General features: G+C 35.8%; 1 protein-coding gene across 7 annotated transcripts in view; it reads left to right on the top strand.

Moving 5' to 3' along the window:
* PDE7A (phosphodiesterase 7A) overlaps nt 1–17401 on the top strand; it is a 102302-nt gene that overhangs the window by 77098 nt on the left and 7803 nt on the right. For 6 of the 7 annotated variants that reach the window (XM_079103036.1, XM_079103037.1, XM_079103034.1 and 3 more), the window contains 8 exons: nt 257–320; nt 5088–5183; nt 5669–5769; nt 8038–8169; nt 8371–8462; nt 10419–10563; nt 13267–13363; nt 14124–14204. In XM_079103036.1, the coding sequence (XP_078959162.1) occupies nt 257–320; nt 5088–5183; nt 5669–5769; nt 8038–8169; nt 8371–8462; nt 10419–10563; nt 13267–13363; nt 14124–14204 (808 nt within the window). The remainder of the gene's footprint in view (nt 1–256; nt 321–5087; nt 5184–5668; nt 5770–8037; nt 8170–8370; nt 8463–10418; nt 10564–13266; nt 13364–14123; nt 14205–17401) is intronic. The other variant, XM_079103039.1, reaches the window with a different exon arrangement.

Genomic DNA, 17401 nt, shown 5'->3' with positions numbered 1-17401 from the left:
TATTGGAGTAAATGGAAAGACTAATCTGACCTGTATTAATGAATATTAACTGAAAAACAAAATAATGATTTCATTTTTCAAATGGAGTTCATTTCTTTGGGCATTTTTTGGAACCAAAAGAAGAATGATAACTTGGTTGTTCTTAAAGTAAATCAGTCACTTTCCATTTTCATTAACTTCTCTATGGACTATCTACAAAAGACACAGAATGTTATTAAAATTAAATTACAGTAGGAATGTTTGGTTTTCATTTCAGTGTATGCTGGAAAAAGTTGGAAATTGGAATTTTGATATCTTTCTATTTGATAGACTAACAAATGGTAAGTGAAGAATTTGACTTACTCAAGTTAATGTAGCTTCTAGTTTACTGCATTAATGGTACAGCCCCTAGTGGGCTGTTGCTTTCATTGACTCAGGTTATGAGCCCTCTGCTGGCAGAGGGAGCATCGTTTTGTGTCTTTTTTTAGTGACTTTTCTAAATGTTGACATTCTCACAGTTCTGTTTTTATTATTACCCTAAGTGGTAATCAAAAGTCATCATGATGATGATGCAGCCAGTTGGCAGTTATTGCAGCTATTTTTAATAACCCTTAGTAAGCATTATTATCTCATTATGGTCTTGATTTTTCCCTTTTTGGTTTCTTTTAGATTGTGGTTATTTACAGTGACCTCTTCTGGTGCTGTATCTTGTATATTCCAGGTGAATGGTGGATTGGTTACCACTCGAGACACATCCTTTCTTGAAGCACTGTGGTTCCCAGGCTTGCCGTCTCTGTTTTCTTGAGAGACGGACATGGCATGTTAGAGTCAGCAGCAATGGTTCCCTCTGGCACTGCCTCTGATGGTGGGATAGGAAGTTTGTGGCTTTAGGAGAATGTATTAGAATCTATACAGAGAAAAAGTGGCTTGAAAAAGATGCTCGCAGGTGATTCTGATCTGCCCCACAGCCTCCAGAGTTTGGTTTAGTTTTGTGGGGGTTGGAGATGCCTTGGTTCCTTATTCTCTTTGGGAACCAGAACTGGGTTCCCTTTGGGAATCTCTGTCTTTTTTTTTGCGGTGGGGGGATCTCTTTCTTTAGGATAAAATTTTTGGCATAGTTCTGGTGGTATATACAGTTCAGTTAGCCCTTTCCCCCTTTGTCTAAATAGCTTTTTAATAAAATGAAGCAAAGTAGAAAGTACATGAAGAGGAAGTCATTTCTTAATGTTTGGGATGATGAAGTAAATATATGGCCTGCCGCTATCCTTTGAAATCACCTGCTTTTTCTTATTTCTCTTTGGGGTGAAACTCCTTTAACAAAGAAGCCAGTGTATAAAGTGGACAAGCAAATACAGCTTAATCTTGAGCACTGGTGTGGGTCTTATAGCATCACCCCATTATTTCCTCTAGGCTGTATGCCGGTGGGTAGAGAAAGCACCTTCTGCATATTTACACATTGTGGGCAGGAAATAGACTGGAATGATGTTTGGCAAAATGGTGAAGACAGGTTTGCCTTTATCAGCAAAGCTACCTTCCACTTCCCTGCTTGTTTTTCTTCCCCTTGAATCTCTTCCACCTCTCCTTTGCCCTTTGGTGATTAGGTGTCCTGTTGCTTTCCCTGCCCCCACCTTGGCGGTCAGTGCTTAAAAGGCTTAAATGTCACTCGCAGTTGGTCTTCCCCTGGGCCTTCTCCTTGAAAACACATAGTGAAATATCAGGTGACCCACCTCCTTCTAGATCTGGAAAATTGTCCTTTCATAACTCAACAAATATTATTTGAGTTATTATATCAAGTTATTATTTCAAATAAATATAGATGAAACACCTTCAAGGCTTAGCCTTATATAACTGGTCAGCTCAAAGTCTATTATTAGGCTGCTGGGATGCCTGCCATTCATTGAAATTGTTGATTGTTCTCCTCTTAATTTTATTTTAAAAAGTCCTCATCAGGAGCTCAGAGATGCAAGTGGAGTGAGCTTGGTGTTGTATAGGGATGATCAGAAGTGGTAGCTCCAGTCTACATTACTTAACTGAGCACTTTACCTTTGCTTTGATCACCTTACTTCTTAATGTGGAAGTGTAGAGGGTGATTGAATGGCTGCTTCTTAGGGCTGATTCTGGATAGTGAAGGGTTATATAAACTGCCCATGGTTAGCCACCTTTGCTTTTATAGGAGGTGATGCATGTGGTCAGTGACAGCTCCTAAAAGTTATACAAATTATCTACTTAAAGAGTTGTTATTGAACAAATGGTCAGAAGGAATTTCATCAATTTGCATTATGCATTCAGAATGGATGTCCTTTTAACACTGCTTAGCCTGAAATTAATTCTGGATGATATGTGTTCATGGTATCCAAGTGTATAGTTTTCCCTTCTTCCTTATTGATCCAGTGCTTTCTTGTATTTCTTACTCTGATAATTTCCCAGATGATACTGGGGAGAGGGCAGGGAGGAGTAGGAGGCAAAACTCAGTGATTCATACTAAAACAAATGGTCCCCAGCTTATCTTCTCCAATGAGGAAAAGAGTTACTGTTTGGTACACTTGATGTTCCTTTTACAGGGATTACAGTGATGTGATGTTGGGGAAAGCAAGATTCAGCTTGCTGCCCCAGAAAGTTACATGGTTCCTGAGGACACTAGCTGCCAGCCTGTGTTGTGGAACTGTCTCTGGAGGATCACTTTCTAAAAACTATTGAGGGCCTCTACACCTTAGGCAGTTCTATCTTGTTTTTTTTTTTTTTTTTAATTTTTTTAAGTTGTAGGTGGACACAATAGCTTTATTTTATTTTTATGTGGTGCTGAGGATCAAATCCAGAGCCTCCTGTGTGCCAGGCGAGTGCTCTACCACTGAGCCACAAGTCCAGCCCCAGGCAGTTCTACCTTTTGGTATATTTTTATGAGTTAGTTTTTCTGTAATTACAGTTTTCTTTTTCAAGAAATTGTTTGTTTCCCTTTTCATTTGAAAAAGTTCTTCTGTGCTTGCTTTTTAACACAACTAAGCATGTCTTTTTTGAAATGTTTCATTGATTTGTATTCTTATTCACTGCATTAAAATACTCGGTGTTTTGTGAACTGAAAAGGGGAAGAAGTATTGCGTGCAGTTTTTCAGTTTGATATGGGAAGTATGCTTGAATTGATAGTTCTTGACAGATTCTTGGAAAGTTCTTAGTGAAGGACATTACATGTGTCTCTTCCAACTGTTTGCCTGAATTCCAGAAGACGATATTTCTCCCTTAGGCCATAGCTTCTGTAAACTTATTCTAGACCCTAGAAATTGGGTGATGTGTTTTGCTAGGTTTGGAAAATGATTTGGGGAGAACTATATGATAACCTGAATACACAGAATGAATATACCATTCTAGAATATCTAGGTACATACCTGAAGAAAAATTGGTTATTCTAGCAGTAACTGTGAGAATAAAACTCACTTCTTCACAAATGGTTCCAAATCATGTGGATTTGTGTTTGTTCCAGTAGAATGTTATTAGGACTTGAATGCATCCTAACATTTAATTTCTTAAAAATAATTCTTTTTTTTTTTTTTTCTCTGTGAAGGTAATGTGCTAGTCAGTCTTGAAAAAGAATCTCTCTTGGCCTGCACAATCCTTCTAATGTCGCTCATGGCAAATATTATTCCATTAATTAATTTTTTCTCAGCCATGGCTTCTGTTGACAGTTGCATTTAGTCTGCTTTGGATTACAAGTTCAATTAACTAGTCTGTTATTATCCTTCTTAAATATTATTACTATAAATTTTCAATGTGGGACCAGTTATGTCTTTTTACGTTTTAGCAAGAATCATAGACTTCTTCAGAGAATATTAGAATTCTGTATATATTGTTATCTGAATGTTGGCACTGATTTCTGACATCATACCCCTTTAAATAGACTATCTGTCTACTTAATTATTAAAATAATATTGGTATGTGTCCTTCAGAAGAAGTCTACAAAACTTGGATAAATATAGTATAAGGTATAAAAAATGGAGAGCTGTACCATGGAAGGGAAAACTAATCATTATAAAGATAGTAGGTGTTCCAAATATGATTTCTGTACTTGTTATGACTCCTGTCGTTCAGTGGTGAAGAAGTGGAAATTAAGGGTGAAGACTTGCTGTGGAGGGACTGGAGGGACTGAGAGTAGCTCAGATTCTTTGTTGTTTGAAAGATAAAGGGAACAACATATCTGGTCTGAATGCTGATGCCTATTGGGATAATATAGGAGAGAGACACTGGTTGATTTGCATGAGGGTAGGTGTCTCTGATAGAACAAGGAAGGTCCTGGAGGAGGTATGGATGGATTTGCTTTTGGCTGAAAGGGAAACTTGAGGGCTTGTGGTTTTTCTGTGAATTATGAGGCTGTAAAAAATGAGGAGTAGATGGAAAGTGAGTATGCTGAAAATTTGAGAAGAGAAGTTTTGAAAATAGGCATTTTCCAGTTCCCTAGGAAAACAGTAAGATCACTGGCCATTGTTGACCATGAATCTATAGGGATAGTTTTCCTTAGTTTTGTGGTCCTTCCCCACCCAAAGAATTCTCAGATTTTCTGCTGCAAATATGGAAAAGGCAAGTGATTGAGTGTGGAATTTTGATCCTGGGGCTCTTAAAGAGGTAATGGACCTGCCTTGCCCTGAGTACCTAAGGAAAACACAGCCTTCATCCAATAAGGTTACAGCCGAGACCTTTGCTCAGGGAAAGCCTGTTTTAGTTAAAGTGATAGAGGGCATGTTAGAAGAAGAAGTTAAATGCAGCCATGTTTTAGGTGCTTTGGAAAGTTGAATTAGCTTATTCAGCGTGAGGCAATTATCAAAGTTTTCTAATTATGTTTTGGTGACCTTAAAAATTAATTTATTTGAAAATGTTTATTTTTCAGTTCTTTGGTTGTAAAAAACTGAAACAATAAAAGTTGTTTTTTTCCTTAGAGTAGAACAAAATTATTGCATTTGAAGTTCATAACTGGTAAAATTAAAAAGAATCTGTTAGTCCAAAAATAGGAATGAGAGTACTCTCTTTCTGTGTTTTGTATTCAAAATCCATATTGGAAAGCACAGTATTAATTATATTACCCTGTATCTCCTACTAATGTCATATCTCTTCTTTCTTTTTAGGAAATAGTCTAGTAAGCTTAACCTTTCATTTATTTAGTCTTCATGGATTAATTGAGTACTTTCATTTAGATATGATGAAACTTCGTAGATTTTTAGGTAAGTGAGTCTGACCCATTTAACAGTTAACAAGATTTGTATAAGAACTTGTTTAATCTTTTATCAGTTTCATCAGTTATCTATTGCTCTGTAACAAACCACTCAAAATTATTGACTTAAAACACATTTGCCATTGTGTACCACATGACAGCTTTTTGTCAGTGATGGACGTATATATGACAGTGGTTCCAGAAGATTATATACCTGAGTAAATTGTAGCCATCTGAGTTTGTGCAAGTACATTCGATGATGTTCCCACAACAATGAAATTTACCAATGTCACATTTCTCAGAATGTATTCAGTCAGATATATTCAGATGAAAGACATTACATGTGGATTGTGAGCTGATTATCATCTCTCCAAATATGGACGATTTTAGCTGATATCTGGAACATATGAGTGGATAACTGACGATCGTCATAATTTTTGTACTTGTACGTCACCCATTTACAATACAATTGGGGTCTGTTTTTCTTTGATGCAGTTATGATTCAAGAAGATTACCACAGTCAAAATCCTTACCACAATGCAGTCCATGCTGCAGATGTTACTCAGGCCATGCACTGTTACTTAAAGGAACCTAAGGTAAGAGGTTGACTTTTACTTGAGGTAAAAATCATAAGAAAATTCCTTTGAATTTACTTTCAAATACTTTTTCCTAAGTTAGTGACTTGGCTGCAGTGGCAGCCAAGAACCAGTCTTCCACGGACATTGCTTAATTAATATAGAATTGATTTAAACTCATAAGTAAGCATGAGACTAAACATAGAGTAGAAAACAGACAGAAATCAGCTTCCTCAGTGACAACCATGATGGTTAATATTGTCAGTAATTCAAGGTTAGTAGGTTCAATTGGAACAGAATGCTTTATGGTCCATGTAAGTTCAGCCTTGAAGACAAAATATAAATACTAAAGGTAGAAATGATGTATGTATGTTTCTAAGTGTGAACCATGATAAGGAAGAAGGCAATCGTGGCATTGAGGGCTCAGTGATTCAGTCTATGCCCTTAATCAAAGCTTTGGATTTTAAAGAGTTCACTGAGTTTCTTAATAATGGAAAGCATTGAAAATAAGTTTTAGCAGTGCTATATAGGCAAAAAGTGTTTAAAATCATGTTTGTATTCATTCATCCACAAGCCTCCCCGGCCTACTCACCTGCCATCATCCAGATTTCCTAGCTCCTGGCTGTGATTGGGTGTGGACAGTGGAAGATGGGGAGCGGGAGGTGCCCTCACTGTCTAGGTCAACCCTCCTCTGTGCTCCAGAGCACATATCCCCATTATTTCATTCTCCAGACTTGCATGGTGATTCTTTATCAATTTCTCTCACAAGGTTCTCAAAGAGAGGTTTAAGCCTGGCCCAGAATTTTTTAAAATTTTAATTAAAAAATTGGGATAGTTGGGAGTATGCATGTGTCAAAACTGTATAAAATATAATAATATATTTTATTATTAATGTAAGTTATACCACAACAAAGATGATTTTTTTAAAAAAAATGTCATGATACTACAAAAAATTGGGGCACATATTCTGTGATCTCTTGGAAGATCAGATGACTGGCTATGTTCTCAAGTCAACTGGTACAGACTGTTAGTTGTTTTCCTCCTCATATCTAACCAGACTGAAGATCCAGGGAGAAAACTGTTCTGAAGTAGTACTAGGTGCACTACTAGGCAAATACTGGGAAAGCCATGGACACACATGGCTTTCAATAACATCTACAGATGATGATTCCCAAATCTCTCTCAATTCTAATTTCTTTTCTATACTTATGACTCTTATCTCTAGTACACATCATCTTTTGGGTGTTATGCAAATATGTGCACCTCCATAAACATGTACCATGTGTACATTATTCATGCACGAAGTTTATACTACATAGCATTCCAGTTGCTGATGACAAAGAATGTGTATAAGATATAAATTTTGACCTCTGAAATTTTAGTTGTGGAACATGTTGGAACCTAACATGAAACCAACAAGGATGTTAGCCATGTGAAGTACTGTAGAAACACAAATCAGTCCTTTGCTGGGGAAGTGGCTGGAAGGTGGGTCAGTGGAGTTGACAAGACTTACAGGATAAATAGAAGTTTGCCAGAAAAAAAAAGGCAGTTCATGAGAGCCAGACTCAAGGTGACTGTCTTTTATTGTTGGAAATTTCTGTCAGCTAATATTAGACTTTTTTATTTGTTGTGATTGTTTTATTGTATAAAACAAGTGTGGTAATGATTATTGAGGGTAAAATTATAAGTGCTAGTTTACAGAATTCCCTCTTGTGTGACTTGACTTTGTTGTATCTTGTTCTGAATATATCCATCCACTGGGAGAGAATTTTATTACACACTTGACCTAGACTTCTGCCTGCATATTCCTCAGTAGTTTCCCTAAATATTAGGACCACAGGAATAACCTTGCATTTAAATTACATTATTGAAATTCAGTGACCAATTTATTGATAGATAAACACCTTGAAAATTATAGGTCTTCTACTTTGTAATAGCTATAATAATAAAAATACGCAAACCTGTGTTGTCATTTTTCAAAAGCCATTTAAAAAATAAATGGTTTATACTTTAGTTGTCATTTTAGACGTGTGTTAAAAATGAAGCAGTATAAAGATAAGCTCTGTAAACTCCATAGGAACAGGGACACTGTTATATCATACTTGCCCCCCTGTCCTGGTAAGGTAGTACCTGGCTGGTGTTGGTGGCATTAATGAACAGTCCACCTGAAAAAATGACATGAAGGGGGGAAGACTGTCAACAGTACCACTGGCTGCTAATTTAAAACTTCTCTAGTGATGGAGAGTTTACTTCAAATATGTGATTAATTATTCTTTTGTCACACTGTAGCTTGCCAATTCTGTAACTCCTTGGGATATCTTGCTGAGCTTAATTGCAGCTGCCACTCATGATCTGGATCATCCAGGTGTTAATCAACCTTTCCTTATTAAAACTAACCATTACTTGGCAACTTTATACAAGGTTAGTGCAGTTTTATCATCAAAGTCTAATATTTTTGCATTCTGGAATAAATGTTCCATGTTTTTAAGAAATAAAAGTAGCAAAAATAAATTCTCTCAATGAATGCTAGAATTTTGACCAGATTAATATTACTGACAAATACTTCTTTATGTTTAGAAAGAGACTTACCATTAAAGTAACTAAGAAACATACTTTTTGTAGAATACCTCAGTACTGGAAAATCACCACTGGAGATCTGCAGTGGGCTTATTGAGAGAATCCGGTTTATTCTCACATTTGCCATTAGAAAGCAGGTAGGTTGGATTAAGACAAATTTAATTTGTTATTAACTGTGGAAATTAAGTTGACAAAGAAATCTACAAAGTTTTAAAATTAATGTTATGTCCAGGTGTCTATAGTTTTCAGTTTTTGTTAAACTGAATAGATAAGTTATCTTATTTAAAAATTTTGTATCAAAATTTCAAATGTTTAACCCAGTACTATATATTCAGTCAGTAATATTTTAGTGACTATTTCTCTTTATGAAATACCATTCCATAAATTTGAGTACTAGAACATTTACTCCGGATACACAAGGTCTCAGTCATAGGTTACAACTTAAATAGATATTACACATTTCTACTCTATACTCAGTTGAATAAAACCTTAAGGTCTAGGTATAAAGGCAAATTGTATTGAAAGTAATTATTCTGTATAATGAATAGATTCATTACAATCTGTCTCAGGAAGTTTTCAAAACTGCTGAGAAAGGAAAGAATGAAACTATGTCCTCAAGAGCATAGTTCTAAAGTCACTTTTAGAGCTATTAAACTAAATAATGAATGAAAAGAACAACAGAAAATACTACTTTAGAAAAATAATTTAATATTAAGCAGGACGTTTAAGGGACTAATAAAAGAGCATCAATGTCAATAAGCTTAACATGGTGGTGGTGAACTGCCTTGGTATGGTCCACAAAGAAAGAAATGAAAGTAGTGAAAATAAGGTTTTACTGATGCTGCACATAGAGAAGATGCACTTCAGAAAACCATGTAAATGGACGTGAACCAAAGTGCATTCACACTCACCTACCTTTTTCCTTTTTCAGTTTAAAACTGCTTTCTTAAAAAACAGTTTTATGTAATGACTATAAGGAAAAAGCTGGACTTTATTTTTTATTTTTTTAAATCTTTGTTCATGGTTACCATTGGAGTATGACAATACTTTTGGTAAGTAAAATCATTTCTTGCTGTAGTACAAATATAAAAATTGTTTAAACCATATAGTATTTATTTATCTAACTTAGGGATGTTTTTATCAAGACAGATTTAAATGTTTGCTTCATTGTTTCCTTTTTATCCTCTTTTACATTCAATGATTAACCTTGTTGATTTTTTAGGTTTAATAAAAAAATAAAAACTGAAAATTAGGAAAACTATTTAATAGTGTCCTTTTACATTTTATTCTTTTACGGTTTATTTTTACTTATTATTCAATATTGTGAGTGTTTTAATACATTTTTCAGCTGTTTGCTGATCATAAAACAAAGGTATGCTTGCTACAGCCCATTAAAACAAAGGGCAGGAATTTTTCAAAATGTATTTCTCTTGTTATTTGGACATGAGGTGATTTAAAATTTTTATATTTGCTATTTCTATTAACATGTCACCTTTTGCCTTCCAGAAAATTTGGATATTCATATACAGATATTTGATTAATTCTTGAGTTTGACCCTGAAAATATTGTCAAATTTAAACTTTATTAAATTGTTTTATGGAATTTCATCAAAATTTTTTTAGACATATTAGTCAAAATGTCTGAGGTGGTCATTTGTTGAATGGGCTAGTATTCTCTCCATTTGAATCTTCCTTCTGCCTTTCAGATCTCAGGCCCCCAAAGAGAAAGTTGTTTACCCTCAACACAGAATATTCGAGCAAAGAATCCTAGCAAAGGATTTTCTCAAATAAGATACCAAGTTATATTGATTTTTTTTTTTTTTATGAGTAAATAATTCTACTTTGATGGCAAAAACAAAGGCACTTTTTTGGACTGTTTGCACATTGTTATTTTCTTACAAACTCTTGGTTTTTGTTTTGATTATTTTAATAGTGTCTAAATGCAATCTTTAAAATACATTTTTTTAAGATAAACTTTTTAAGTTAATGGCAGTTTGAATATCTTAGGGCTCTGTGAAGCTTTGTTTAAGGGTGAAAATCAAGAATAATTACTTAAAAGTCTTATATTTTATCCTTATATTTCTCTAATTACAGGCAACAAATGGAGACTCAGATAGGTGCTTTGATACTAGCCACAGACATCAGTCGTCAGAACGAGTACCTGTCATTGTTTAGGTCCCATTTGGATAGAGGTGACTTATGCCTAGAAGACTCCAGACATAGGCATTTGGTTTTACAGGTAAAATGTGGGTTAGAAAGGTTCTGTTTCAATTCAGTGCAATTCCAATTAAAAACCCAGTGACGTACCTCATAGAAATAGAGCAAGCAATCATGAAATTCATTTGGAAGAATAAGAGACCCAGAATAGCTAAAGCTATCCTTAGCAGGAAGAGTGAAGCAGGGGGTATCACCATACCAGAACTTCAACTATACTACAGAGCAATAGTGACAAAAATAGCATGGTATTGGCACCAAAATAGACAGGTAGATCAATGGTACAGAATAGAGGACATGGACACAAACACAAATAAATACAATTTTCTCATACTAGACAAAGGTGCCAAAAATATGCAATGGAGAAAAGATAGCCTGTTCAACAAATGGTGCTGGGGAAACTGGAAATCCATATGCAACAGAATGAAACTAAACCCCTATCTCTCACCCTGCACAAAACTCAACTCAAAATGGATGAAGGACCTTGGAATCAGACCAGAGACCCTGCATCTTATAGAAGAAAAAGTAGGTCCAAACCTTCAACTTGTTGGCTTAGGATCAGACTTCCTTAACAGGACTCCCATAGCACAAGAAATAAAAGCAAGAATCAATAACTGGGATAGACTTAAACTAAAATAGCTTTCTCTCAGCAAAGGAAACTATCAGCAATGTGAAGAGAGAGCCTACAGAGTGGGAGAAAATCTTTGCCACACGTACTTCAGATAGAGAGAGCACTAATCTCCAGAATCTATAAAGAACCCAAAAAACTTTACACCAAAAATACAAACAACCCAGTCAACAAATGATCTAAGGAAATGAGCAGACACTTCACAGAAGATCTACAAGCAATCAACAGATATATGAAAAAATGTTCAGCATCTCTGTTAATAAGAGAAATGCAAATCAAAACTACCCTAAGATTTCATCTCACCCCAATTAGAATGGTGATTATCAAGAATACAAGCAATAATAGGTGTTGGTGAGGCTGTGGGGAAAAAGGTACCCTCATACATTGCTGGTGGGGTTGCAGATTAATGCAGCCACTCTGGAAAGCAGTGTGGAGATTCCTTAGAAAACTTGGAATGGAATCACCATTTGACCCAGCTATCTATCCTACTCCTTGGCCTATACCCAAAAGACTTAAAATCAGCATACTACAGTGATGCAGCCACATCAGTGTTCATAGCTGGTCAATTCACAATAGCTAGATTGTGAAACCAACCTAGATGTCCTTCAATGGCTAAAGAAACTGTGGTATATATACACAATGGAATACTATTCAGCCATAAAAAGAATAAAATCATAGCATTTGCAGGCAAATGAGTGAAGGTGGAGAATATCATGCTAAGTGAGATTAAGCCAATCCCAAATAACGAAAGGTCTCTGATAAGCTGATGATAATACATAAAGCGAGGGTGGGAGGGGGGCAAGAATGGAAGAAGGATGGATTTTATAGAGAAAAAAGAGGGATGGAAGGGGGGGTGGAATGAAAAATAACAGAATGAGACAAACATCATTACCCTCTTTTTCTTTTTTTCATGATTACACAAATGGCATGACTCTATGTACAACCAGAGAAACAAGTTGTACCTCATTAATTTATAATGAATCAAAATAAATAATAAAAAAAAGACTGTTTCTAGGTTAAATCATATTACTATTAGAATAAAAATGAAATACGCTAGCATGGTTTTCAGGGTGGTTAATCTGGAGGGACAGCTAAGGTGTTTCCTTAGTCAGCACACATACTTTCCAGAAGAACAAGGGCAGATCTGCTGCCTGAAGAGGCACCGCGAGCCTGGTGTTTTTATACTCAAGAATTCCGATGAGAAGAAACACCTGCAAGGTCAGGATGCAGTGATCAAACTATGTTGTGGACACGTGCAAATATGGCATGATTAACCCTACTATTATGTATGATCATAATGTGCCAAAGAAAAATAAAAAGAAGATATGTTAGAAACCGAATAGAAAGATTTGGTTAGCAATCAAAAAAGAACATTTTATCCTAATGAATGCTTTCATTTGCAAAATAAAAAGGAGAAGCAGGCTATTTTTTTCTGGTTCCTTTATGTGTATTTTATGGTTAATTCACTCATGCAGTTGGCCCTTTGAGATTATCAAACATGAGTAATTATAGTTTAGCATCTTATATCTTCACAACATTTCTCCAAAAATAATTGGTAGATTCAATATTATCATAAAATTAATACAGAAAGTATTAAATTTTCTGTTACAATATTTTTCTTTTTTTTGTTCTGGGGATTGAATCCAGGATCTTACGCATTTTAAACTTTAACTTATTCTATAACTGAGATATACTCCAGCTCTTTTTCTTTTTTTCTTTTCTTTTTTCTTTGCTGTTCCTTTTCTTTTTTCTTTGCTGTTCCTTTTCGTTTTCCTGTTCTTTTCTGTTTTTCTTTCTTTCTTCTTCTTTTTTTTTTTCCTACTGGGGATTGGACCTGGGGCAATTTTACACTGAGCTATCTCACCAGCCCTTTTTATATTTTGAGAGAGCGTGTTGCTAAGTTGCTAAGGCTGGCCTCGAACTTGTAATCCTCCTGCCTCAGTCTTCCCAGTTGGGATTCCAGGCACACATCACCAAACCTGGCCTCTTTTTCTTTTATTAAAAGTGTTCTTTTTCCCATTATTAGGGTATGTTTAAGCTTCATACAATTGAGATCTTATGTTTTTTTCCTCAACACAAATTTAATATTTTGTTTGCTAGATGGCTTTGAAATGCGCTGATATTTGTAACCCTTGTCGGACCTGGGAATTAAGCAAACAGTGGAGTGAAAAAGTAACAGAGGAATTTTTCCACCAAGGCAAGTTACAGTATTGACTAATAAATTATTCAGTGTATGTTTTAGCATTGCATGAAAAAATAAGAACCCAGTGTTTATAAGAGCCTCACAGTAGATGCTCGATATTTTTAGCAGTAATTCACAGATGTGCACATAGCCAGTAATGTGCAAATTGAGCATCTGTTTTGGAAGTTAGTAGTTTTCTATTGGAATTATCATGTATACATATATTTATGCATTTATGAATATACATAGTATAGGCTGGAAATTTTATTTTATGAAAGACTTCCCTGAATTTCCTCCATCTCTTATCATATGTGGAAGGCATGGCCATATAAACATTTAAGACTTTTTCTTTGTGAGTAGGATTCAAAGTCAGGGTTCAGGGAATATCCATTTCTTGCAGTACCCTTTAAAAAATCTAAGTTTTAAACTAAAATGCTGACAGAATTATATTCTTGGGGGTATAGTTAGTAAAATTTTCTACTTCTTCCATTTAAATAAAAATATCAATTTAGCAATCTTTTCTATGTCTGAATAACTTAAAGTTAAAAAAATAATGAATTGAGCTGTCTCTCCCCCTGGAGATGGCCTGCATTCTTCCTTGAATGTGCCTTTGCTTTCCTAAGTCTAAAAGAAAAAGATTAATTAATTGAGAAGCTGTCTTCTCATGAGGGTTAAATATTTTCTTCTAAAGAAATTATAGGTATGATGGAGACATTAATTATATACTTAGCCAATAGATGTGTTCCATCTTAACAATTCCTTTTTTAATTTTTAGGAGATATAGAAAAAAAGTATCATTTGAGTGTGAGTCCACTTTGTGATCGTCAGACAGAATCTATTGCCAACATCCAGATTGGTAACTATATTCATTTAGATATAGTTTTTTTTTTTTTTTTTTTTTCCTGGTGCTGGGGATTGAACCCAGGCAAGCACTCTACCAACTAAGCTGTCTCTCCAGTCCCACATTTAGAAATAGTTGGTTAAAAAAAAAAATGTCATTTCAATTTTGTCAAGAAGAGAAATTATTCAAAGTATAAAATAATGAAATTGTGCTCATTTCTAGTTTTTAAAATAATCTGAGCAATCTTATTCTTGTTTTCACTTGTTATGACTCTTTCACCCTCTGTGTCCTTCCATTCTTGTAGTCTGGATCATAGACTCCTTTTTCTTGAAGACTCAGCTCAAGGGCACCTCCTCCAGAACCTGCTTTCCACTTTCTAGGCAGTGTTAGGCAGTCCTCTTCCAGGCACCAAGTGCTTAGACTATTGCTCACACCTTGCCTTGCCGTTGGTTGAGTATTCCTGCAGCCTGGCACTATACCTACACACAGGAGGCTTTGGAGAGCTCTTTGTTGAGTGAACTACTAACTGTAGTAGAACACAGTGAAATATTCTGTGGTTGAAGCATTGCAGCTTGTAGAAGAGCATAGGAAGGATAGACTAGGATTGAGTGTTTTGGGGTTTGGTTGTAAAGTAGGGACTGATAGAGGCAAGTAGCTCAAGAAGGTATTGAGGTAAGAATAATTTTGGTAACTGGTATTGATTGAGTAGGGCCTTTTGAGCATTAGTTTGAACTTCAAATGCGTTTCTAGAAATTCAGAAGATAGAACAACCCTGTCTGAAAGGAGGATCATCCTGTTGGATCAGAAATTTGAAAATATAATTATGTTGTAGTCATGAAGGATTCACATGTGGAAGAAAGTGGATAGTGAATGATTCTACTGCAGAGGGACAGGTAGTGAAGATGCAACAGAGAGTGGCACAGACCTGTCGGAGTATGCAGGGATGCTGAACCTTGGGGAGGCCCAGACTGGCCTGGAACGCTGACGTTAGCAGATGGATAGTACAGTTAAGAAACAGATCCGCTGTCTGGATTCTCAAGTAGAATGATCTTCAAATGCAAAACAGTGGATGAAATATGGGCAAAAGGGAATTGAAGATGGGTGAATGGGTAGTAAACCCACTCTAGCTCCTTTAAATAAATGTCTTTTGCCTGAGTAAATTACTCCCTAGTTTAACTCATCTTTTCCCATTGTCCTAAGTATAGACATGTATAAAAACTTAAATATAGTACATAATATAGTTATATGTTTATATAGTTATTATTAATATAATAATATATAAGCTGTAGATTACCAGCTCCAGGCTATCTTAATGTACCTGTGTCAATTTCATTGAAATATTCACAGAATTGAAAACTTGGGTCTTAATGGGTTAATAGAACTTGCAAGTGAGGTTAAAAAATCTGCGATTTTTTGTAAGAGTTCAAAAGCTAGACCCCTTAAACTGTTCATCTCGAAATGTAGGTCTGGTCAGTGTTGGGCAATTCTAGAATGGGTTGTCAAAGGACCAGTGATAAGATGAACGATGTGATGAGGAGAGTGGACATTTACTGACTCCTTACAGCCACCTTAGGAGTCAAATACTACAGGTACCCTATTTTCAGATAGTTTGCCCATTAACAAGTTGTTGGTGTTAGGCTTCAAATGGGTCTTTGTGACGTCAATCTTATTAGTGATTACTCGGAGCCTGCTTAGGATTAGTAAGTACAAGTCATGTGTAATGAATATAATTTCCTTTGATGTTAGTTTTGTTGAACAATCACTGGGTGAGAGTAAGGCATTTGGCAAAGCACCCTGTGAAATTTGTGCAGATAGAGGTTGAGCAGCTGTGCTTGAAGCTAATTGACAAGAGTGCTACCTCCTAGAGGCTACCGCGTGCCTGTGCCCACAGCCCTGAACTGTTAGAATCAAATAAGAATCAAATAAGGTGAATCATGTAACCTACAATAATAAGGTTCTACATTTGCATACGAGCCTCCATCTGTTCGTGATCTAACTGGAAAGGCAGGGCTTCAGGAGGCTGGCCCAGTAGGACTTAGTGGTGTGAGGATGACTGCCCAAAGCTGCTGTGTTCTTGACTGCATTGATGAAGTTCTTCTCTGTTTGTTACCTATTTCTCCTCACAGAACATACGCTCCTTGAGGGCAGAGATGTTGTGTTTTGTTCACTGCTGTATCCCCAGCTACCCTGGAACAGTGCCTGGCAGACAGTGGACTCTCAATATTATGTGGAGGGAATGAATCAATGAAGGAAAGCTGGGTCGGGGATGTAGCTCAGTTGGTAGAGTGCTTGCCTTGCAAGCACAAGGCCCTGGGTTCAATCCCCAGCAACACACACACACACACACAAATAAAATAAAAAATGAAGGGAAAGCTTATTGTAGATATCATTATTGTTCAGTTACCATAATTATGTACACTTAAAAAAAAATCTCAACCAGAAGACCGTATATCACTTTCCTAATTAAAAATAGTTTGGGCTAATTAATTTCAGTGAGATTTTTATTTTACGTTGGCTAAAAGGAACCTATGTTATCTGTGGTCCACATGATCTTTTACTACAAGAAAATCTTTAAATGTGAAAACTCAAAAATACTATTATCCAGCTAGTGTATTCTGTTTATTTCCCTCTTAATAGGTCAGAATTTTAGGAAGATAATGTGTATATTTTGATTGATAATCTATTTCCCAGGAAGCTTCTTTGAACTCCTTGATCTAAGTGAGACAGTACTTAGTAGGAAATCAGATATGATGTGCAGCACAGGGTTGAATAACCTACCGCTACAAACCATCTTGAAATGACTCATTCTCCTTTTCTGACTATGAATTAAGGGAGATCAATTATATGAGTTGTTGATAAAATAGGACCCTGGTACACTTTTGGTGTTCTTTGTAATAATTTTTAAAAGTTAATCTCCCCTGTTACCTTTAGACTGATAAATTCTTCTCATGAGTTTTAGTTCTAGTTAATCAAACATATTTATTATCATGAGAGATTTCTGTCCCTGAAGGGTAAAGCAGTGAGCTCACCTGTCCCTCTCAGTTCTGGCTTCATCACCCACCTCCTGGAGGAGACACCCCGTTTTGGCCTCATCTCATTGGAACTAAACCTTGAATTGTTTTTCTAGTATCCTCACAGAGTTGATATGGCCACTCCATATTTGCATAAGTATTAGGATGTGGTTGTTCAACTGAGAGACATAATCAGGAAGA

Source organism: Sciurus vulgaris, assembly GCF_902686455.1.
Source record: "Sciurus vulgaris genome assembly, chromosome: 1".
NCBI classification, from domain to species: Eukaryota; Metazoa; Chordata; class Mammalia; order Rodentia; family Sciuridae; genus Sciurus; species Sciurus vulgaris.
The sequence above is the reverse complement of the archived record's forward strand: the minus strand, read 5'-3'. Positions and strand labels throughout refer to the sequence as shown.